Consider the following 25,846-nt stretch of genomic DNA (forward strand, 5'->3'; position numbering starts at 1 on the left):
ACACAGATTCTGACTATACATGTTTCTTGTATTCTATGTAGTGTTAGTGTACTTCATGGAACTCCCCTCCCACCCCTCCTTCCCCCAGGCGTGTCTGTCCATTTCATTGTTGGTGATTCATCAAGTAAGCTACTCAGGGGTCATTAAAGCTTAGTGAAACATCCCGTCGTTACTTTTTTGTGACATAGTGAGTAGGGACTCTTTCAGTTTACATACCTATGTAGGAGGGAACTATATGACCCAAATCCAGTGACCTATCTTCCCCAATTCCTCCACCCTGTTATAACCCCAGAACACAATTTATCCCTTAATATGGGTGTATTGCTCCTAGATGTGGTACACACACTTGCTAATTGTTTTTATCTCACCTCATTTAACAATAATTTTACGTTACTTATACAATATTTTTAATAATCTGCAATTTTTCCAATCCCTGAAACGTGAAAGCTATTACTCCTAGAGAAAAAAAATGAATGGGGCCTTTTTTTGTTGAAACTTGAGTGTAGTTTAACTTTGTACTGAGAAACATTTTTGCTAAAAGTTAAAATTTGAGTAAAAAAAACAAACAAACAAACAAACAACAACCCACATTAAAAATGGTGACCTGCAAACACACCCAAGCCCCATGCTCACAACCCACTGGCCACAAGTTTTAGTATGTTGGTCACTGCACTCTGCCCTATCCTGTGCAAAAATGTGGTGACACAAATTTTCCTCTGTTGTCTGGACTACCAAGGAATGAGTGTGGCCGGTGTAAACACAACATACTTCACGCTTCTTCGCTGTGGCACATTAGAAATGGCAGACAGTTTTTGGGAGCCTCAATTGGAGGATATCTGTTACAAGGCATTAAGTGTAAACTAACAAGTAATTGTGTGACCCTATAGAAAAAAAAAAAAGTTCATCAACATGAAAGATACCACTATAAACAAGAGAAATGTCACAGAAGAAACTCTTGTGTTACTCCAATTTTTTCAGTCTCAGTCAAAATTTTGTCCAAATGTGGATACCTAAAGCCACAACAGGATTGTTATAGACAAACACTCAATATTCCATGGTGCCAGAAAGACTTTATGATTAGAGGCTGAAACAGCTGGTGTAAAATTAAAAGAAGTTCTCAAGAGCTAGAACAGTGCACAGAAAACAGAGTGATGAAGTAGTTTCAGTACATAGTATGGGAGTCACTTGAATTATTTTGTCCTGTACAATTTTTCAATAGTAATTAGGACACTTACTTCTCGAATAAGTTCTATCTCTTGCCGTAATATCTGTTTTCTCTCTTTCTCTTTCGACTCCATTAATTCCTGGCGGCGTTTTGCTTCTTCTTTTGCTCTGTTATAGATAAAAACAAGAAATTAAAAGTGACTTTCATTATATCAGTCATGTTTTGCTGCAGCTGTTAGCAATACTATAATTTCTATCAAATTTTTCATACACTGTTAATGAATAAATATATTTCATATACTTTTACTTCTCCAATCTTAAATTTTCATCAGTAAATAAACAGGAAGACTCACACTGAATAATGTTTATTAACACATTAATTTATCCCAAACACTGCAATAATATTACACTGACTGAGCCCTTAAAACTAGCCAACAACAATTCCAGGGTATTTAGTGGGTGCAGGTCCATTGAACTTTGTATGTATTTGTTCTAGGTGCTTGACAGTAAATTAAACATTCCTGTTATTAATGGTAGTGCTTAAATAATGTGTAAGTTGTACAACAAAGTTATATTTCAGAATCTCATCATTTCTGAAGTAGGGATTGCAGACTTTTTGTTCATACACAGTATCATTCACAGAAGTAACATAAGCATTTGCTGAGAATTTCTGGCAGGTATTTCTAAATCTGCAGAATTCATAACTTAAGTTAGAAAATGGAGTTCTATATGGTCTGTGTTAAATGTAAAGTTCAAAAGGCTACCCACCAAGAGAACTCCAGAAGTTGTTGCTGAAATCTTAGAGTGGAATTCAATATACCAAATAAATTAGTTGTACACATAAAATGTGGTGAAAGAAATACCATTTATGTAATAAGACATTATCACCTAACACCTAAACAATACTGAAGCATTTACACAACAGGTTATGTTTAAAACTTCACAACTAAGCCAAAATTTTTCTTTTGCAAGAGACATTGTGTGATTTCATTTGTGAATGAAAATCAGTTCCCTAAAAGTGGGATATGGACCCACAGGTCAGCCAAAAAAAGTATGAGAAACTATTTTACAATATAAAAATCTGGGTATTGTGTGCTGTTTGGTAACTGTATCCTGAAAACTCTTCTTCATGTGACTGTAAAGACAAAAGCGTGTTTCAGCATTTTTAAAATGCTTTCCTGTTCTGCTGAAATCACATTAAGTGACTTCCCAATTCACCAGATAGGTATTCATACAATTTTTATCTGCGACAATTCATCGAGGATAATGGTGACGCAAAATCAAAATAAGTATGAGAAACTACTTTACAACATAAAAATCTGCATACTGTGTGCTATTTGGTAACTGTATCATGAAAACTCTTTTTTATGTGACTGTTTTACGTTACTTTGAAATGTAGCAAATACGTTGTGACTTAGAAATAACCAGAACGGGAAAATGTGTTATAATGGGCAAACCTGCAAAATAAATACAATATGGCATCCTTGAAATGGAAAGTGATCTAACAATGACAATACATGGCTTATTTGCAATGCAATGTTGTGATGCATACCACTCCAAAGTTGTGATCTGTATCCAAAATGGAAAGTGATCTAACAATGACAATACATGGCTTATTTGCAATGCAATGTTGTGATGCATACCACTCCAAAGTTGTGATCTGTATCCCTATGTCTTCTTACCAATGAAGAGGTAAGGAAAGAGACATTAAAATAATCTTTGTTATTCATTCTGGTTCTGACTCTCAGTTTGGCATGACATATAAAACCAAGAAGGTGTAAATGTAAATGGGCTAATTAGGCGGCTTCTGTCTGGTGCTCCCAACATAGTACTTTTCAGGTAGTTCACTTAATAATCAAGCTTTACTCATTAAACATTACAGAAAATTCACATCAAATGTGGCCAGCCATGGAAAAGATATATGTCACTTTGAGATGTAGAAAATACATTGTGTTTCAAAAATAACCAGAAATGGGAAAATGTGTTACAATGATCAAACATGCAAAATGAATAAGATAGAGCATCCTTGAAATGGAAAGTGATCTAACAATGAAAATACATGGCTTATTTGCAATGCAATGATATGATACATACCACTCCAAAGTTGTGATCTGTAGCCTTATGTCTTCTTACCAATGAATGATACTCATAACCACAAGTTATAAAATGAATTGTTGAGTGTGGAAGTGCAGATGCTGTGTGGGACTGTTATTTATAACAGTATTTGGCATACTCTATCTGGAGATGACAAGCGTCTTCAACACAAGATGGTGACAGTGGCAACTTTGTGAGTGACAACACTTGCTCGGATGCAGGAACAGAAGTTCTATGGATCGCTGGCCTGCCTTGGAGATGTGCTTAGTTCAATAGCATAGAGATAAACAACTGAACCTTGGTAAGAAAAGAGAAATTAAAATAATCTTTGTTATATTCTGATTCTGATTCTCAGTTTGGCATGACATATAAAACCAAGAAGGTGTAAATGTAAATGAGTTAATAAATGTTTTGTGAAGAGGATACACGCGTTATTAATGTTATTGGGTTCTCGAGTTATATGGTAAAGATTTAGAAGTGTGGTGTAACCATTCTTAATAGCAATGCAAGAACAGAAGTCTGACAAGGACAAGAAGGCACAATAGGCAAGAATAAAAGGTAAAGAATAGGTAAATTATAGTAACATTACATCTCATTTGCGGTGCCCTGTTGAACTAGGGAAAGCAGAAGCAGAATTTCAAAAACTTCGGGAGGAACTAGCAAAGACTAAGGAAAAGGTTAAGACAAAGAAATATAATGAAGGTTGTAGGCTTCCAGCAGAATTATTGGTGAAGTGGATACCTATTATTGTAAGAACACTTTTAAAATCACTATTAAAATGTTTGCTTGGCATGAGAGAGGTAGATTTTGTTCTCAGTTATTTACAAGGAGATATTAATGAGTGAGGAGAATTAACTTCAAGGAATGACTTTCAAGAAAAGTTTAATGCATTTGACAAGATCAGTGTATTTAAGATGACCCCATATAGGAAGGCCAATTTGTGAAAGGATTACTTGGTCATTTAACTTACCAGGCGCAGAAGACAATAAGGAATCATGGAAGGACAAATGTTAATGAATTGCTAACTTAAATATTACAAATATTACTAAATATTACAAGAAACCACAGATCAGATATTAATAATTGCAGTAGGCATCTTCCACAAGTGAGACTAAATATTAATATTAAGAAACAAAACAATATAGTAATAAAGTAAATAAACAATGTAATAACAGGAATCAAACACTTAATTCAGCAAATTAACTAATGAAAATGCAAATCAATTAACTACAGGCCCTTTCCCAACAAGTCATAGAAAACAACGAACATTCTGCACCCAGGGCCACAATCCAGGACGTGTCAAAGGAAATGCAGGCCCGTGCACAGAAAAAGTAGTGGCACTCAAATGTCCAAAACGCTACTACTTGCACAGTTACTTGAAGAAGAGAAGATTGAACTAGAAACATAACAATAAGATCTAGTATCGCGGGTGAAAAGATTGGAATAAAAGTGGACATTCATTTAATTGTGGAAGTAAAATATTTTTTGCTATAGCAAGAATTCGCAATAGAAGCAAGCAAAACATTTTCATGTATGTTACTGGAATTACTTGAAACAAGGGAAAACAAATTAAAGAGGAAACACAAATAGCTTTCATCATTTACACACACGCAGTAGTGTAACCTTTGGTAAAGTGCTGTGTTGCACAAGCATTTTGTGAACTGACAAATAATGATCGCCACCACAAAGAGATTATTTTTTTAATGAATTAGTATACTCTATTGTTTGGATGTATGTTTTATTCATGCAGTTGTATTATGAAGTCTTCAACAGCATTAATCCCACAACTAGTCTACAACAGCCGTTGTGGATCACAGCTGCAGAACAGCCATTGTGGATCACAGCAGCAGAACGTCAACCTATCGTGGCAGCAGTGTCAACAATGCACTCATTTTCGGTAACACACGAATTGAGCTTCCCTTAAGCATCTAGTCATGGCAAGATTTTGGTGAGCTGCATAAAATCCGAAATGACTAGTTTTGGTATTTTTGTGGGGTAAATGGCAAGTGGTTAGGAACCAGAGTTTGTGGGTTTACTACAGAGGTGTAGCTAGCCTTGTTAAAATATTCAGCTGAGATTGATTGAACACGTGTTTTGCAGACAAAGTATGTGAAAAGAACCGATGTGGTTATGCCAGTATGGTTACAATGAGTGTGCAGTTAAATGATGATATAAGGAAGTTAAATGTTTGCACAGAGGATACTAAATCAAAATTTAAAAATTGAAATTAAAAAAAAAATACATGTATATCACAATTGCAGACTACTTTCAACATTAACAGAGGAACGTGCAGTCGATGTAGTCGATAAAAAAGTGTGGGAGACTGAAACATTTGTAGATACATTTCAGTCTCATACAGAAACAAATAGAATGCAGTGTCTGCCTCTGTAGCGTAGCGGTAACGTTACCGCCTGTCACACAGGGGGCCTGGGTTCGATTTCCGGCAGGGGATTGGGTGTTGTGTGTTCTTCATCATCATTAACTCACAAGTCACCAAAGTGGCGTCAACTAAAAAGGACTTGCAATACCGTGGCCAAACTCCCCCGAATGGGGCCTCCCGGCCAACAATGCCATACGATCATATCATGTATAGAATGGAGAATTAACTACAGAAAATAGGGGCAAATTAACTAAGATGGAATTAAATAAAAGAAAGTTTAGTGGAAATAGTGGACTATGAACCGAGCTAACAGAAGAATTGTAGCTGGGAAATGGAAGCTGTATATCTAAACAATTCCTTAAGTTTAAGCCAGATGAGGAGGTTCGCCCCAGTATTTTTTTAAAAGAGTTTTTACAAAATTTTTACCCAAGCAAAGGCAAGATATGAAGAGGATTGATTTTGCATAATTACTCAGCACTGGTCGCCTAGTACTCAAGAAAGTTGATACTTGACATTCTTGACCAACGATATTATAGCGATAGTTCACAAAAGTCTGAATTACATTTCTGACAGAGTAAACCATGGATGTTCTGGAATCGGGGCCAGGGTCCAGGACATGACACGACAATGGAACAAACATAGACATGGTCAAGAGATGTGTGTCCTAAAAACATGCCTCAGATACATTCATTCACATTTTGCGTGAATTTAGTGGATTGACCGCGTGCGCCCACATGCCCCCCCCCCCCCCCACACACACACACAGAGAGAGAGAGAGAGAGAGAGAGAGAGAGAGAGAGAGAGAGAGAGCAGGAGATGGACATAGAGAGAGGAGAAAGGGGATCAGGCTGTATAGCCAATTCCCATACATATTTAGCAATTGCAAAGCATTATTTCAAGGTTCACTATTATGTGAAAGGAGAAGGTAGAGTTGTAACAAATACTATTAACACAAGAATGGCTGAGTTTCTGACATTCCTAACATGGCACAAAAGGGTCATTTTGACCCCACATAAAATATTTTCATATTTGACTTAAACACTTTAGTTTAGTGCTTGTTAATCCGTACCTTTTTTCTAGTAATCACAATAATTATTTAACAGGAAAATTAATAATTATTTATTTATTTCAACAACAAAATATATTAAACATTTATTGTTGCTAATGCTAAGTTTCCTAAACTGTAGATTTTCATTTAAGAACTATTTGTACAACCTTCTAGATACATTATAGTATATTCGATCAATATTGCTTTTGCATGTGTTTTACACACAGCTTTGTATTACTTTGCAGTCAAGCCATTGAAATCTGCTAGATGCAAATCATTGTGATTTCTGTTTTACGCAAACGTTTTCCGTACAGAGCTTTGTGGCACTTTACACAGTGTTCGCTGGTCTTATTGCCTTTGAAAAGACTGATTTGGCACTCCCTCCACTTTCTAGGTGATTTCTGCCGCTATCCTCTACCTTTGCCCGATTTCTCGCGCTCTCATTTCCTTAAGCTCATTCGCCAGCACACAGGAGTATATTTATGGGTCATTTGATCAACCACCCCATACTTTGCTGCACTGTCAAATGTTATTCTTTCAGGTTTCTTCTTTCCTTCCTTGCTTATTGCTACTTCAGCATGCAGTGTACTCACAAGAATGACATTTTATTATTCTTTCCTTGGTATACAGCCATGGTGCAGTCTGTGTTGCCACTATGGTGCAGGACGGGGGTGCAGCGTATTTCAGTACTGGGCTTCTTTAGTTTATTGGGGATTTCAGAGTGGATCTCCTTCATTGTACGAACAAATGAAGTTTTGTTTCCTTTGAGTTTCTTAGCAAGCTGAAAAGATGTAAAGAAGCTTTCTGTCATTACATTTCTTCCTTGATTTACAAATGGCTCCATGAAATGCAGAATGATGTACTCTCCAAGTGATTGCTTCTCTCTACCCATGTCCTCTTTGTTGTGGTACGGTGAAGCATTACATAGATAGTTTGCCATTACATCAACAGCCAACCAGAATTTGATACCATAATTGGATGGTTTGTTGGACATAAATTGAGTGATCCTGCATCTTTTTTTGCTTGGTAATACATAGTTGCTCATCAGTGGTTATATTTTCTCCAGGGTAGTAAGAATGAATACTGTTTTCAATTAACTTTCCCCAAATTTCTGATACAAGAGTGAATTTGTTGGCTGCCAGGCATTCAGATTGACTTTTCATTGAAATAGAGAAATTTGAGAAGCTCCTGAAATCTGTACCTTGGCGTAATGTCCTTGATGAAAGTAGGTCCCCAAGAGTGCAATCAGAGATCATCCACAGACCTCCTTTTGTACAAATGACACACCGAGCATACATGATAGCTATCATGTTTCTCCAGTTCCTCCAGTGACACAGTTTAGTCATTGTTTGTTAGTATTTTTCGAGTATCTGACTCTGTGTATTTTTTCCTGAGATGTAGTATTACTTCATCAAAAATAAGTCGGAAGGCACTGGTGACAGAATCATCTACCTGTTGGCAAGCATAAGCAGTGAGACATCCTACACTTCACAGATGACCTCCTTCCAGAAGATGAAAAATTGGCTATCTCCCATAAGATTCCATCCATAGAAACCATCATTGTAGATGATTCAAACTGTGCCTGTTGTGTTGAAAAAGGTGATGACTGATGTATATCAGCCTACGAATTCTCTTCCACTAACCACTCCTCGTTCACAACGTCTTCATCAGTGAAGTCAATTTCCAATTCAACTTCAGAATTCTCTAAGAGGTTTAACACTTCTTCTTCATCAGGAAGTCCACACTGATGATACATGTACAAAATCCAGTTTTGCAAAGACTATTACCAGAATGACACAATGTAAACTGTGGTAGATTGGAATTTACACGAGCCCAGTTGCAACAATGACTGCTGACCATTGCCCCTTCATTGTTGGATAATTTACATATATTCAGGAAAGAAATCACAGTGGGGCCAAACTGACCATTTCCACAGTTCTAAGTATGTGGAATGAAATGCTGAAGAAAATATAAAATATTCTGTAAATCCTAATACACACTGTAAACAAGAGAAAAAATTATAGGAAAAGTCATATGACTTCATTAACAATGTAAATAAATTGGTTATGACAATGAAGGCAAAGTATGACGGGTCATTTTGACCACTTCCACCATTCTAGTGTTAACTGGATATTGTACCCTAATCTGTGTGTGTATATGGTGTGACGGAAAGGGTAGGTGGAGAGGATACATAAATGGGGACAATATCGCTGTGGATAATTAAATGATTGTGTAGATATAATCTTTCTGTGGAAAGACATGCAACTTCACAGTAACTCCATAAGCCGATGCCATTAGTTGAGGTTCCTCCAAAGTAGCAAAGTAGACTAATTTACCCGAGTTTGTTAACCCATTCCATATGCTAATTTAAAGACAAAATAATGAAGCAATTTTTAGTTTTGTGTGCTATTCTTCAGCTTTGGAAAGTAGGTCACTGACTATAGAATGCCCGACAACAAATGTTTAACTTTCAAAGCACATAACTCCTCTGGTTCATGGCAGTTTTGTGAATGCTGAAAGTGTCTAATGAGGAAACTGGCCTGGTAACAACGAACACTGTGTTCTCTGTAACAACTACACACAGCAATATCCCAGTACTGCTCTACCCAAAACATAGTGTGAATTAAGTTTGCTAAAAGTTGTCTTACCCAAGGTGTAGCATTAAGTATAATGGTTTCGAAAAATGTGATGAGCATGGCTGGAAAAGCCTTAGTTCTGGAAGAAAGATATTTGATTAGGTGAAATACAGACAATTAGATTAAATGGGTACTGGTCTGTAGGTTGTGTTGATGAACAGTTCACGAAACAAAAGAACAGTGTAAAACAGTTTAAAGATCCATATTGGAATAAATATTTGTCATTCAAGGTCCTATATCCACAGCAAAAGAATGACTATCCGGTAGAAATACCAAGAAACTTAAACTGGAGTTGAGGCAAATACATTCCTATGACTAATGGTTTATAATTATTATGAGGCATTCCACACATAATAAATATGAGTAAGTATATTTATTACATTGAGACAGTTGAAGTTGAGACGGTTAAAAGTAGTTTTGAACTTGGAATATTTACTGTTTGATTGGGGTCTCACAGTAGTAATGACATCATTTGCCTAAAGGGAAGAATCTGTAGTGTAACATATCACTTTGGTGAAGTGATGTGTTGCACAAGCATTTTCCGAACCAACAAATCATGATCACCACCTACTGTTTGGACGCACATTTTATTTAGTGTATGGGATATGAAATGGATGGACACAATGTAACTGCTAGTTGGGATGACAAATATGTAACCAGATTCATAGTACCCACTGGTTTGGCAGTTCATACTGCACTTTCAGGTTCTGCCTTGCACATATAGTGTGAGGCACGGAGGAAGAGCATTCATGACAATGCCTATGACATCACGAGGATGAGAGAAAACTTGTTGCATACTTAATCGGAACCTGTTAAAACAGACTATTTTTTGGACATAGTCTTTATCAATGTACCTGTAACTTTCTGAGCAACAACGCAATTTTGTAATTCACGGTCATTGTAAATAAGAGTGCAATATATGGTATATTGTTTATGAGAAGCATCATATTAATTTGGAGAACTGGATGTTGGATTTGAACTTCTTAACTGGAACCCTTAGCTCTTGATCAGACTTCACTTTGCCACCGAATATCCTAGTAAAGAAGCAGTGGAACACCACAAAACTTTCTACCAAACAATGCATGTAGTTCCTAATTTAAACTTTGACACACTATTGGGCTTAGACTGATTAAAGTAGAATAAATTTCAATTAAAAAGATGGTTTACATGGGAAGTTCATTGAGGAGTGCGAAAGTATACCATTCCACAACAATCTATTTGAGTTTAAGGAAGTACAAGTAGTGAAGTATGTTCATCTGGCAACATTTGATGAGGATGTTGTAGTAGGTAAGCGAAAACATAAAACTTCCTGGCAGATTAAAACTGTGCACCGGACCGAGACTTGAACTTGGGACCTTTGTCTTTTGCGGGCAAGTGCTCTACCAATTGCCCACGAAAGGCAAAGGTCCCGAGTTCGAGTCTCGGTCTGGCACACAGTTTTCATTTGCCAGGAAGTTTCATATCAGCGCACACTCCGCTGCAGAGTGAAAATCTCATTCTGGAAGCGAAAACAGGTTGAACAAGAATTAATGAAAACTAACAAACTGAAATCATGAGAATAAAATATTTTGACTGAAGAGCAAAAGGTTCAACTAACATCTTTCCAACAAGATCTTATCCATACACATTTAAGCAATGTATGTATGTATGTATGTATGTAAGTATGTATGTTCTACATCTCTCCTAAACCACTGGACCAATTTCAACCAAACTTTATATATAAGTCCTTTACTGTCTGAAAAGAATCATTGTGGGAGTAAGACCCATTATATCAATGGGAGGAGGATGAAAAAGAAATGTACCCCATGATGTGTGAATACTCAGACTTTATTCATCCAATATTTGAGAAAGAGGACATGTAGTGACTTGCAACTTTATACTTCATTTCAAACCTTTACGAAACTTTTTCTTGTTGACAACCCCCACAAAATGATGAAATGAAAGAATTTTATTGCTTACTAATACTCGGTGTTCATGCAGTAAAACTGCCGCATCATAGGTGATGTTTGAATTTATTACTTATTTACTAGTAACTGTATTAACAATGCATTTTGCAGACGCTATCCACATATGCCGCTGAATGTATCTGCAAAATTCTATCATTGTACGATACATAGTTCAGGAGATATGATGTCAAACACTGATCTGAGTGAAAGCGAAAATGCAGGATGAATTTCACTAATGTTAAATACATGTGACATGCACATGTGGACAAAGCCGCAGACAGAAAACTCCTCCTAAGCCCCTGGATCGATTTCAGCCAAACTTCTATCCATTATGTGGTGATGGCAAAACTTTAAATCTTTTGTATAGGTCACTAAAATAATAATACACACTTCACAGTTTGGCATTCTTGATGGAAATTATAGATTATTACAAAGTTAATTAATGAGATGGATATAATTTTTACAAGAATTTAAATTAAAGAGATTATTTATACCGAAGCCTAGTGCTAGATGTAGTGCTCTATGCAAAATCACATTACTGTTAGGTAGGACTAATGAATGTAGAACCAAGGAACCTGGAGCAATATTTAGAGTTACTTTTAGATCAATAAGCAGTTGTTATTATGAAGTAAGGTTGTTAGCTATGAAAATAAAAGAAGGATCCTCATATTAACATTATGGCACTATAATTATATCTGGGGAATAGGGAACATATTCCAGAACGACAAAACATTTCATTACAAAAGGAGTAGTCTCTCTATATCTACAATAGCTGTTAATGACCTTGTATGGTATTTACAGACAGGTATTGGGCATTTTGGAATAAGGAAATGTATTAGACATATAATTAAGTTCTATTATTTTAAAATTTTTAGAAGAAAAGTGAAAGAGATTTTACGTACCTGTAAATTATGTCATGATGTAAATGAAGGGAATAAAAATTTGAGTTACAAGATTTATCCAATATTACCTAATGGAGTACATGATGACAGCATAAGATCTATTTGGGCCTTTGCCAAAAGATAGAAGAGAAGTTGTGTGCATTTTAGTAGCTATTGAATGATGGTCTAAACACACAAAATTATATACTTTTAAGTCAGCAAATACTGCCATAATAATTAATTCTTTAAAATATTATTTGCAGATGTTGGTAAACTTAGAAGATTACTTGCTTGTAATGGTGTGCAATTTGTAAGCAACAGTTTAAAGGAATTTTTTGTTTTGGAAGGGGTACATCACATTACCATATCTAAATGCTAACTGCCATTACATCCTTCTGAAAAAGTTATAAAGGAAATCGGATGCATTTGTCACACACTTTTGCAAAAGTAGGCAAATTACCTGAGCACAACTGAATCCCAAGTTATTTTAAATGAATTACTTCATTTAACTATTGGTCTTTCTTCAGTAGAAGCATTAAAAGGAACTTTATAGGAAAACCTTTATTAAAAATGTTCAAATAGCCAGATAATGTAATTCATCAAATAGGTAATACTCATGAACGTATAGAAGATGAACTAAGTAAAAAGGCATCCCACAGGTGTTGATTAAGGCTTAACACCCAAGTTCTAATATAAAGACTGAGACCAGCAATTCTTTTAATAGGTATGAAAGTCTGACAAACATTCCACACCAAAGGGCAGTATTTCTAATAGATACGTCAACTAGGAAAGATAAAGGACTGTATAACACTGACATAATAAGAATAAATTCTTTTAATAGGTATGAAAGTCTGACAAACATTCCACACCAAAGGGCAGTATTTCTAATAGATACGTCAACTAGGAAAGATAAAGGACTGTATAACACTGACATAATAAAAATATTAATATCTGACAAAGAACCCTCAGGGAGTCCACATTCTTTGTGAATTTGTAGTAGACACTTACAAGAAACTGAGTTGGTCATTGTATTTTGCTTTGCAAACAATCCCACCCTCTTACTGTTTGTTACATCCGTTAGTAATTTCTTTCACTATCTGTGTCTATCTAACAGCCCTAATCTTCCTTCCTTTCTATCTATATTTACACACATTATTGGTGGATTGTTCCAGTAACAACCAAACTGGGATCTTCCTTCATGTTTACACACTCACCGAGTGTTTCCGTATTACTTTATTGTGATCATTTTTCATACTTCGGTTTTGCAGGTCATTAATATGTTGTTCTAGTAGCAACCCGATTGGGATCCTCCTCGATTGCTGACAAGTCTTTTGTGACCATTACTCTATCAACTGTTCTCACAGGCTGAAGTATCTTCACTCATTCATGCGATTTCAAAGATCTTGTGTCCATACAGTTCACAGGCACACTTATAGAGGCTACGTCCACCTCTATCAGCCCCCTGGCGTGCTCTGGTGAACTGCCAAAGAAATGGTATTATTTAAATGATCGCAAAAGAGTGCTCAGTCTATTATGTAACCTGTATTACTGTCGTTCAGTCAATGTGTTCCGTGCTAGGCACAACCTGTACTTCATCATATGTTACTTGTTGCTCTAGGAATTACTATGTTCTATGACAGTGGTGTGTTATAGTATCAACCCAACTGAGAGACTCTTTACATAGTGACTGAGTGTTTCCAGATTACTTGATTGTGACTGTTACTCTTTTTATCAGTTTTGCAAATCATTAGTGGCCTGTTCAAGTAACAACCAAATTGGGATACTGCTTAACAGTTCCCAGGCTACTCGAGAGTTTTCAGGTTCCTCCATAGTTACTGTTCCTTTTACCAAGATCGCTGGACATTAGCAAAAATCTCTCAAAATTAGTCATGTACACATCACACCTGGGGAGATCATCCTGCAGTTCTTCAAACATAATGGCCCTTAAACTGGCCCTTCAATGAGACAGAAGAGTATAGGTGCATCTACTTCGGCACTCTCAACTGTATTTTGTCTTCCGTGATTTTATATAGTTGTTATAATCTTAAGATGGTTATTTGATATCCCACATGCTACATCATTCTCTTAGTATGATATCATCAAATGAATATTTTTGATTAACAACGCACACTGTGTTTGAATGTGACATTCTTTGTTTACCTTCAAACTTGATGTAATTGTAGCATCATTAACAGATAGCAGCGAATGACGAGACTTGGGACATATGCTGATGTTAACATAAATGTTGAAAGACAACTCTTGAGGACAATTTTACGGGTCTGTGCATATGAAGCTGATGGTTTCTGTTTTGTTGGGCTAACGATCACCTCTATCCTCTGATCTAACAGCAAAGTACACGCCCCTCAGCTCTTTTATAAAGTATGCAGTATTTTAAGATCACTGTCTACACCAACATTCCGGTGTTTCAGCCTAGCATGTTTGAAGGCCCACCGGATAGTATGGAAATTGATGACAGCCGCTAGGCAGTGGAGCTACATCTGTGGGCACAGCTGTCGCTACCACCTAGACACATTCACTCCACCAGCCTATTATCTTTCGTGGCTTCCCTTTAAAACAAGCAGCACACGGCTCTGCAATCAGTTTTGATTTTTCTGTGCTACTGTACTGATCTCACTACACATTGTCGTCTTGGTTCTGAATTTGCTACCTCTTAGTTTCCAATCTTGGCTCGCTGACTGGAATTGTTATTCTGTCATGCTGTCTTCGTTGTACGGCTCCCTCTCATGCTGTCCACCTGTAACTCTGGAGCTCACTGTCAATTTTCTTGGTCAGTCTCTGCTAGCTCTCGAGTTATTACTTGTTTTGTCTGATTCCAGTCACTGTAACTGGTGTCAAGGTAAAAAGGTCAGTGGTGTTTCATGGATGCCACGTTCGTGCAACTTGTAGAACGGCAACTGCAACAACGGCTCCTGCATCAGCAAATGTTACAGCAGTTCCAACAGCAATTTCAACTGTTGTCAGATCACTTACAGGTTTGCAGTTCCCAACCACGGCAGGCTGTGGTCACTTCTCCGCATTTCCACCATTTAACAACGCAGACAGTATTTGGTACATGTATTTGCAGTGGCTGAAACAGCACTTCGCAACTTTTCAGCTTTTGGAAGACGTTCTCCATTAGTTGCTCTGTTTCTTGGGCTTCCCCGGAAACATTCTTCTTGCTCAAGAAATTGTCTCCACTTTCAAATCTGGTTGAGCTCACATTTGGGTAGGTGTGTTCATTGCTGTCCAATTATTATTCAGAATAATTCCATGCGATCACATCATGCCTTTAGTTCTATCAGTACCACAAGCTGCCAGGTCAGTCATATTGACCATGGGAGATGGATTTGCATGGGTTGAGTCGACACTGCGATTTCACTTGTACAAACCCAGCTTATAAAAATTCATATGCACATCCTCTGATCCGAGATTTCATGGTTCAATTGGCTTTCAGCCCGAAAATTCACAATGCAGCCCTCAAACTGGACAATCCTCACTTAGATGATATTTTGAAAATCGTGCATTCTTCTGAGATTGACCAGGCAGCAAACTAATGTCTCATGGCTTGATCCCAGGTAGTGGTGCTCCTGCTGCCACCTTGGTGTGGAATTCTCCCAAGTCTTTCTCCCGTTGGTGTCGTCGTGATTCATCGATTTTGGATGTCTCTGTGGCCTCTGACCAGCCTATCACATGCCGTTGAAATAAGCAATGGGGTTTCCCACTGTGTCCTGACTGCTTCACAGTGCACCTGCAGGCTGACTGCCTGGATCATTGGGTGCACTACATCCACTATGGGAAAGGTGGCCATCTTTGCACTGTCTGTCATCAACTGTTGGGACAGTCAGATATCACCCCCAACATGCATCACAGATCGGACCATGAATGCCAGGCAGTTGTTCTTCAGGGTGATCCTTACACCACTAAAGTTGTTTATCGACCTCATAATTCAAAATAAGAGCGTCTGCTTCCAGGTGGACACAAGAGCTACTGTTTCTTTGATTAACCTCCAAACATATGCTTGTCTTCATTCCCCTTACTTGGCCCTCCTCCCATATGACTGTCACCTATGGTGACAGTTCCATTACTCCCTGGGGTCAATTCGCAGTCAATGCTACATACAAGCACATCATACAGGTGGTAACTCTATTGTCAACAGTCAATCAGCAGGCGAGACTTTTTGTCTCTATGATACCTTCTCACTGTTTAGATTCTCCATCACTGATGAGGTTTTGGTAGTCTCAGGCACGGTTTCCTTCCAGGAGCTTGACGACCTCTGTACTACCGTCATGCCTCTATTTGAATCAGGCCTGGAGAGCACTATACATCTCCTTATGTACATGTGCTGCACCCCGTTTCTGCCGAGGACGGCCTCTTTCTGTCTCTTTATGGGCTGCTGTTGGCAAGATCTCTATTGTCTCCACAAAGCAGGGATAATTGAATCTGTCAAAACTAGTGCTTGAGCCACACCCATGGTAGTCAAGAAACAGTGGGTCTCTCCGGCTGTGTAGATTTTGAAGCACCAGCCAATGCCCGAGTACCAAGTACAAGTGGAAATCTACCCTAACCTGCAGTCTGAGGATCAGCTCACAAAGCTTGATGGAGGTAAATATTTCCAAGATGGATCTTGCTGACATGTATTTGAAGATTGCCCTGGATGAGGAATCACGATACATTATGGTCATCAACAACACCTTTGGTTCATTTTACAGGTGTTTGCTCTTTTGGGATCCCTTCCGCTCCAGCGATTTTTCAGAGGTACCTGGAACAGTTGACCATGTCCATTCCTGCTTGTACAATTGACAACTTAATTGCCGTGAGCACTTCACGTCAGGAACAACAGCACAAACTTCACACACTCTCTACTAAGTTACAAGATTCAGGGCTCAAGTGCCACTTACATAAATGTCAGGTTTTTTCAGGAGCAAGTGGAATATCCTGGGCAGTTGCTCAACAACAATGGGATCCACCCCACTGACCACAACATTTCTACCATGAACTCTCCACACCATCCCCAAAACTTATAGGAGCTGTAGGCTTTTTTGGGAAAGGTAACTCTTTATTCCAAGTTCCTACAACAAGTAGCCCACATCATGCATCTGCTCAACCAGTTGCAAAAGAAGGGCACTCATTACAGGTGGACAGTTGCCTGTGAGCAAGCTTTCATGCATCTGAAGTGTGTGTTGCACACAGCACCCTGCTTTATGCCCCTTTACTCCATCACGTCCACTGGTTTTGGTCGCGGATGTTTCTCCCTATGGTACTGGCGCAGTACTGGTACTTAGGAACAATGATGCAACATAGCAACCGATTGCCTATGCATCAGAGGCACTGACACCAGCTCAGAGAAACTATTTGCAGACAGAAAAAGAAGCTTTGATGATCATCTTTGCGATTAAGAAATTCCACTTTTACCTATTCGGAACCCAGTTTGCCCTCCTATTGGACCACCCACTACCAGCTTTCTTTAGGCTCTGCTCTTGGCTTCCACACTGGACTGCATGACAACTACAGCATTGGATACTCTTCCTCAGATCCTACATTTATGACATTAAATACAAGCCCATGGCACAAAACACAAATGTGGATGCCCTTTCTCATTTACCCTTAGTGCCTGATCTGGCACTTGCCCAGTAGGAAATAATCTGTTTCCACATTCATTATGAACAAGGGCATGCCTTACATGAGCTTCCCATTAAACTTCTCACATAGCTACAGACAGGTCGTGACCCCATCTTGTGGCGTGTCAAACACTATGTGCTTCGCGGGTGGGCCACTTCTCGTTCCAAGTCTGTCAATTCACAGCTCCGGGGTGGAGCTTGCCTCTCCCACTGTTTGTCAGTCGTTCCTCCTTGACATGGAGGTAAATTGTAGGCATTGGATATGTCGTGGATGAAAGCCCTTTCAAGGTGATGTGTGTACTGGCCGGGACTGGAAAAAAGTGTAGTGGCATGATGTGCAGCAGTTCTGCTTGTGCTCGGCACGAGGCTGCTCCACCCCAGACTTTTGCCCCCTGGCCCAACCACTGTCATCACTGGGACCACATTCATCTGGAATTTACTGGTCCTTTTTGGGATCTAGACGGATGATTGTCATGGACACTTATTCCAACAACCCATATGTGGTCAGCATGGCAATGGCCATCGCCACCACCCACACTGCTCTCAACCAGATTCTAGCCATCAAGTGGCTTCCTCACACTATCATGTCAGAACAATGGACTGTAATATATGGCAGCAACTTTCGAACAATTCTGCCTTCAATGGCAGCAAGCCGTTTCACCCATTTGCTAATGGTGAAGCAGAGTGTCTGTAGCATATATTTGAGCAACAAATGTCGGAAGCAGTGGATACTTTCATCACCACAGCTGCACTCAGACTGTTTCTGAGCACCTAAAGGGCCACCCCTGTCCATGGTGGCAGCCAGGTGGAGCTCATCCACAGGCAGCAGCCACAAACTGTCCTCCGCCTCCTGGCCCCACAGCCTATGGAAATGAACCCAGCATGCTGGGTGCTTCCTTCTGGGCTCAGCTTTGTAAGCAAGCTCGTTGGGGGGGGGGGGGAGAAACCCTTATGAATGCTGATTACAGTTGTTGTCACCCACGAGCAATATCTTCTGACAGTGGACACTTTGAGAGGTTTGGAGTATGACAATACCAACCAGCTCCATCCGCTCCTGTAGACAGTTCCACCAACAATAACTTAATTGGTTCCGGGACGCCTGCCCTTGTTGCTCCCTTGCCCAGAAAGGAACAATTTCCATTATCGGGCCCCTGTAGCAGTTCCCAAGGATGTGAGCACGGAAGCAGAGGTCCGAGTGCAACCTCCACCCTCTTGGCCTTTATCGCCCAAGACATCACTGCCTATGCTACTGCATCCCAGCACATTGCCAGGTGCCCCATTTTTTTCCCCCTGCTGGCGGGCTTCTATGCCAGACCTCAATCTGTGCCACCTCTTCACCTGTTGGGGTCACTCCTGGCCCCATGTGCCCATTTCATGAGGGAGGGATATGGTATCCTGGCCTGGCATGTTTGAAGGCCTGCCAGACGCTATGGAAATCAAAGACAGCCGCTAGGCAATGTGGCTGCCTCCACAGGTGCTCCTGTCACTGCTGCCTAGACATACCCACTAAAAAGACCTATCGGTGTCTGTGGCTTCCCTTTAAAGTCAGCAATGCAGCAGCTCCACAACAGTTGAGATTTTTCTGTGCTACAGTACTGACCTTGCTACACATTGTTGTCTTGGTTCTGAATTTGCTACATCTTAGTTTTTGATCTTGGGTCACTCACTGGACTTCTTGTTCTGTCATGCCGTTTCTGCTATCTGTCTCTGTCTCTCTCTCGTGCTACCCACCTGCAACTCTTTTGCATCTCACTGTCAAAGCTCTGAACCAGTCGGCCAGCCTCTGCTGGTTCTACAGTCATTCCCAGTTTTGTCCGGTTCCAGTCACTATAAACACTGTGTCCTGTGTTGCCTGTAAGTTTCATTATGGCTGACTTGTTAACTTTTTCAAGTCTGAGACAGTCAATATGTTCTATGAACCAGGTTTTAAAGTTTCTTCCCATTTGGCCAATGTGGTATTTTTTGCAATGACCTCATGTAATAAAAGATTTCTGTTTGCTCAGTTTTTTTCTTTTTTTTTGTGAGATGTCATGAACCTTTCTCTTCCTCAAGTGGTGGTTGGTGGCAAAAGTGATTCTGATACCTGTGTTTTTAAACAGCTCGGCTATTATGTCTGAAACAGACTTGTAAATACAGTGTACTTATATACTCTGGTTTTAGCATGTTGTGTCTGATGGTCATGTCCTAAATAGGGTGTAGTTATATACTTGGGTTTTAGTATGTTATGGCTGTTGGTCATGCCAGTTTGTTTGATTTTGTTTTTTGTTATTTATTGTGAAAGCGCCTCTACTTCATGTTCATGACAGCCATTGTTATGTGTATTTTCTGTGTGTTATTTCTGTCTCTTAGTCAGCAGCATTAAGCACAAATTTCTGTGCTCTGCTTACGAAGGGTCTGAATGTAGTTTGTTCGTGTGATTTGGGATGTGTGGAGGATTTATTAATGAGTGTCAGTGTCTGCTGGTTTTCAGTGCACACTGATGTTAAGGGTCTGGTTTCTATTAGTTATTGTCATGTCTAAGAAATTTATTTTGTTAACCTTGTGATATTCAATGGTGGAGTTGGTGTTTTACGAGGGCAGTTTAATAAGTAATGCAACACATTTTTTTCTGAAACAGGGGTTGTTTTATTCAGCATTGAAATACACCAGGTTATTCCCCAATCTTTTAGCTACACAACACTATTTTTCAACGTAATCTCCATTCAATGCTACGGCCTTACGCCACCTTGAAATGAGGGCCAGTATGCCTGCACGGTACCATTCCACTGGTCGATGTCGGAGCCAACGTCGTACTGCATCAATAACTTCTTCATCATCCGCGTAGTGCCTCCCATGGATTGAGTCCTTCATTGGGCCAAACATATGGAAATCCGATGGTGTGAGATCGGGGCTGTAGGGTGCATGAGGAAGAACAGTCCACTGAAGTTTTGTGAGCTCCTCTCGGGTGCGAAGACTTGTGTGAGGTCTTGCGTTGTCATGAAGAAGGAGAAGTTCGTTCAGATTTTTGTGCCTACGAACACGCTGAAGTCGTTTCTTCAATTTCTGAAGAGTAGCACAATACACTTCAGAGTTGATCGTTTGACCATGGGGAAGGACATAGAACAGAATAACCCCTTCAGTGTCCCAGAAGACTGTAACCATGACTTTACCGGCTGAGGGTATGGCTTTAAACTTTTTCTTGGTAGGGGAGTGGGTGTGGCGCCACTCCATTGATTGCCGTTTTGTTTCAGGTTCGAAGTGATGAACCCATGTTTCATCGCCTGTAACAATCTTTGACAAGAAATTGTCACCCTCAGCCACATGACGAGCAAGCAATTCCGCACAGATGGTTCTCCTTTGTTCTTTATGGTGTTCGGTTAGACAACGAGGGACCCAGCGGGAACAAACCTTTGAATATCCCAACTGGTGAACAATTGTGACAGCACTACCAACAGAGATGTCAAGTTGAGCACTGAGTTGTTTGATGGTGATCCGTCGATCATCTCGAACGAGTGTGTTCGCACACTCCGCCATTGCAGGAGTCACAGCTGTGGACGGCCGGCCCGCACGCGGGAGATCAGACAGTCTTGCTTGAGCTTGCAGCGATGATGACACACGCTTTGCCCAACGACTCACCGTGCTTTTGTCCACTGCCCGATCACCGTAGACATTCTGCAAGCGCCTATGAATATCTGAGATGCCCTGATTTTCCGCCAAAAGAAACTCGATCACTGCCCGTTGTTTGCAACGCACATCCGTTACAGACGCCATTTTAACAGCTCCGTACAGCGCTGCCACCTGTCGGAAGTCAATGAAACTATACGAGACGAAGCGGGAATGTTTGAAAATATTCCACAAGAAATTTCCGGTTTTTTCAACCAAAATTGGCCGAGAAAAAAAATGTGTTGCATTACTTATTGAACTGCCCTCGTATGTAAGTTATTGAAGCTACTTAACGAAGTTTGTATTTCCTTTTCAGTTCCATTGTCTACCACAAATGAGCCATCTACATGCTGTATGCTGTAGTGCACAATTTTCTGGGTGTTGCCTTTGTTGTTCAGAAGTTTATTCTAAAGGTGATTAATGAATATTTCTGTGGACTGCACCTCACTTCTGTCTTGCAACCTTTCTGCCTCTTCCTTCACAATGTCACCCAGAGTTTCCTCAATCCTCCTTTCCTATTGTCACCATTCTCCCACTATGACTGACAAAACCCCTCACCCTAGACAACCTAAAGTGCCAGTACATTGAAGTCCACCAGGACATTGTAGCCTCACTGCGAACAGCTGAGTGCACTTCTAGATATCATCAGTCACCTTCAAGCTGCTGCCTTGGGGTGTACCGTAGATGGAGAATCTGGCGAGGTGTGGTGTGGTGTGGTGGAGTGGAGTGGAGTGGAGTGGGGTGGAGTGGGGACGAGCGAGGTTTACTAGTTATTGGCAGCCCTAATGTTAGGCACATTATGGAACCTCTTAAGCAGACAGCATTCAGGGCTGGAAAGAAGGCCAATGTCTACTTTGTATTTCTGCCAGGGGGCTCATCCGAAATGTGGAGGCAACCTTGCTTGCTGCTATCAAGCATGCAGGGTGCAGTTGTAGCTCACGTCAGCACCAACGGCACCTGACACACAGGTTCTGAGGCCATCCTCAGTTCATATGGGTGGCTGGTGAAGGTGGTGAAGACTGCTGCCTTAATGCACAGGGTGCAAGCAGAGTTCGCAATTTGCAGCATTGTTTCCAGAGTTTATTGGGGTACTTTGATTTGGAGCCAAGTAGATGGTCTCTACCAAATGCTTCGTCAACCTGCATTATCGAGTGGGGATTTACAGAACTCCCCTTGATAGGTCAGGAGTGTACTACACAAAGGAAGCAGCTGCTCAGGTAGCAGAGTACTTGTGGAGTGCACACAAGGTGGTTTTTAAGCTAGGAGGTAGTTTGAGGTGCTCTCATAAACACTCACTAGTTGATAAGCAACAAGGGACGTCAAACGGCATTCAGAATAAAGACACTTTGATTGTCATAATTTTATCAGTAAAATTTTGAAGTATTTGTAATAAAGTTTTAGAATTTACTGCCCTCCAGGAAAGTTCTCAGCTCAGATTATCCTTGGGACCAAGAGCTTTCTGAAATCCAAACTGGAAAGCTCTGAGTCATTTAGCAGGTCGTTTGTAACGTATATCAGAAAGAGAGATTAGAGGTCATAGGATGGGAAGTGTTCATTGCAGTTGACAAAAATATTGTTTCTATTGAGGTCGAAGTTGAGTGTGACAGTGAAGTTACATGGTTGCATATAACAGCTGTAGGTGAAACCACGTTAATTGTCGGATTTTTTACTGGTTACCAGAGTCTGCTGTGACAGTTCTAGAGTCATTCAAAGGAAGTCTCTGGTCAGTAGTAGCACGTAAAAATCTAGATCATGTACTGCTAGTCGGAGGCGACTTTAACCTACTCGGTATGCACACTGGGATGTCTATGGATTCATTGTGGAAGGGGCGGGGAGGGGGGGGGGGCGTTACAGATAAACAGTCACACAAAATATGAAATAGCTTTGAACACATTTTCTGAAAACAAGGATTAGCGAAAAGGTCGTCATTATAGCAACCATGGTTATGGAAGTTAATAAATCAGGCAAGAAGGTTAGGAGAGTGTTGCTGCCAGATACAACAGATAAGCAGCTCTTAGCATCACACTTAAGGCAGAGAATTGACATCACTTTTTCCCAGTAAGATGGATGTAGAGGAATTATGGGCAAAGTGTAAGCAGATTGTAGTCTGGTGTCGCAGTTGACAAGAGCAAAAGATGGAAGTTTTAAATCATACGTTCAAGAAATTGTTCACACAGAACCACACAAACATACTATCATTTCATCATCGAAGACACTCTCATATGAATGACATAGTAATAAGCATCCCTGGTGTAGACACACAACTGGAAGATTTGAAAACAAGCAAATCACCAGGTCCAAATGGATGCCCAATTTGGTTTTACAAAGAGTACCCTATGGCATTGGCCCATTATCTAGCCAGCATTTATCATGAATCTCTCGCCCAGCACAAAGTCCCAAGTGACTGGGGGTGGGGGGGAATTTACAGCAACCACAGGTGACTCCAGTATATAAGAAGTGCAAAAGAACAGACCCGTAAAATTCCCTAAGTTCGGTTTCCTGCAGGATCCTTGAACATATTCTTAGTTGGAATATAATAAACTTTCATGAGACTGAGAAGCTTATGTCCACAAATCAGCATAGTTTTAGAAAGCATTGCTTGTATGAAACTCAGCTTGCCCTTTTCTCGCATGACGTACTGTGAATGATGGATAAAGGGCAAGCGTCAGATTCCACATTTCCAGATTTCTGGAAAGCATTTGACATGGTGCCCCATTGCAGGCTGTTAACAAAGATATGAGCATACGGAATAAGTTCACAGATACGCAAGTGGATCGAAGACTTCTTAAGTAATAGAACCCAGTATATTGCCTTCGGCGGCGAATGTTCATCAGAGACAAGGGTATCATCAGGAAGCATGAACAAACTACTGATATTCTCTATGGACATACATGATTTGGCAGACAGGATGGGCAGTAATCTGCAGTTGTCTGCTGATCATGTTGTGGTGTATGGTAAGATGTCGATGTTGAGTGACTGTAGGAAGATGCAAGATGACTTAGGCAAAATTTCCAGTACATATGATGAATAGCAGCCAGCACTAAATACGCAAAATTTAAGTTAATGCGTACAAGTATGAAGAACAAACCTGTAATGTTCGGATACAGTATTACTAGTGTCCTGCTTGACACAGTTAAGCCACTGAAATATCTGGGCTAATGTTGCTAAGTGTTGTGAAATGGAACAAGCATGTTAGAACTGTGATAGGTAAGGCGAATGGTCGACTTCAGTTTACTGGGAGAATTTTAGGAAAGAGTGGTTCACCTGTAAAGGAGACTGCATATAGGACTCTGGTGCGACCTTTTATTGAGTACTGCTAGAGTGTCTGGGATCTGTACCAGGTCGGATCAAAGGAAGATACTGAAGCAATTCAGAGGCAGGCTGCTAGATTTGTTACCGGTAGGTGCCTTTGGACTACTCAGTACCTCATCTACCCAGTGAATTGTTACTTTTATCCTTCAATTGTGTTTATTGCACTGTGGCTTCCCATAACCAGAGATATTACGTTCAACTAATGAAAGGAGTAAATATCAACATGCAGAAAACGAAGCAGGCAAAAGGGAACATACATATCTAAAGAAAGCGGCAGCAGACAGTGTGACAGAGCATAGGAAGACCTTAGTCAAAACAAGGCTCCTGAATTAAGAGGACATTTCTTCAGAATAATTACAATCCTTTGGAGAGCTACTCAAGGCAAAACTACTGCACCTGGTACGTATTATATTGCATGAGACAGGCGAAATACACTCAGATTTCAAGAAGAAAGTAATAATCCCAGTACCAAAGAGGGCAAGTACCGAAGAAGGCAAGTGCTGAAAGGTATGGATACTACACAGCAATCAGTTTAGCACATAAATGGTTGCAAATTACTAACATGAATTATCTACATAAGAATGGAACGACCGAAAGAAGCCAAAACGAGGGAAAATTCCGGATGAATGTAAAAATATGTGGAGTAGTACTTACTATATGACTTGTCTTAGAAGACAGACTGAAGAAAGAAAAACCTAAGCTTATGGCATCTGCTCGCCTAGAAAAACCTTTTGATTGTGTTGACTGGAATACACATTTGGAAATTCAGTATTATCAGATATAAAATATGCAGGGCAAAAGATTATCTACAACTTTTACGGAAACCAGAGTACAATCATAATAGTTGAAGGTTGTAGTCTTAACAGTTGAAGGACACAAAAGGGAGGCTGTAGTTGAGAAGGGAGTGAGACAGGCTTGTAATCTAGTGCCCCCATCCCCACCACCACTCTTTAATTTAATGTGTGCTTAGAGCAAGCAGTAAAGAAAATCAACAAGTAATCTGGGAATAAAAGACTGACCAAGTGTGAGTAGGACTCATGCACCGAGTACTTCATACACACTTAACTATGTATACAGACGATTCATCCATTCCGCAAATCAAGGATATTGATCATTATCGACATG

The 25,846-nt window shown here is 39.9% G+C and overlaps 1 protein-coding gene across 1 annotated transcript in view; it reads right to left on the bottom strand.

Annotated features, from left to right (window-relative positions):
- The window catches only part of LOC126253124 (FAS-associated factor 1), a 144,385-nt gene that overhangs the window by 16,770 nt on the left and 101,769 nt on the right, over positions 1 to 25,846 (bottom strand). The window contains exon 11 of the mRNA XM_049954253.1: positions 1,236 to 1,332. Within this exon, the coding sequence (XP_049810210.1) occupies positions 1,236 to 1,332 (97 nt within the window). The remainder of the gene's footprint in view (positions 1 to 1,235; positions 1,333 to 25,846) is intronic.

This window comes from Schistocerca nitens, chromosome 4 (assembly GCF_023898315.1).
Source record: "Schistocerca nitens isolate TAMUIC-IGC-003100 chromosome 4, iqSchNite1.1, whole genome shotgun sequence".
NCBI classification, from domain to species: Eukaryota; Metazoa; Arthropoda; class Insecta; order Orthoptera; family Acrididae; genus Schistocerca; species Schistocerca nitens.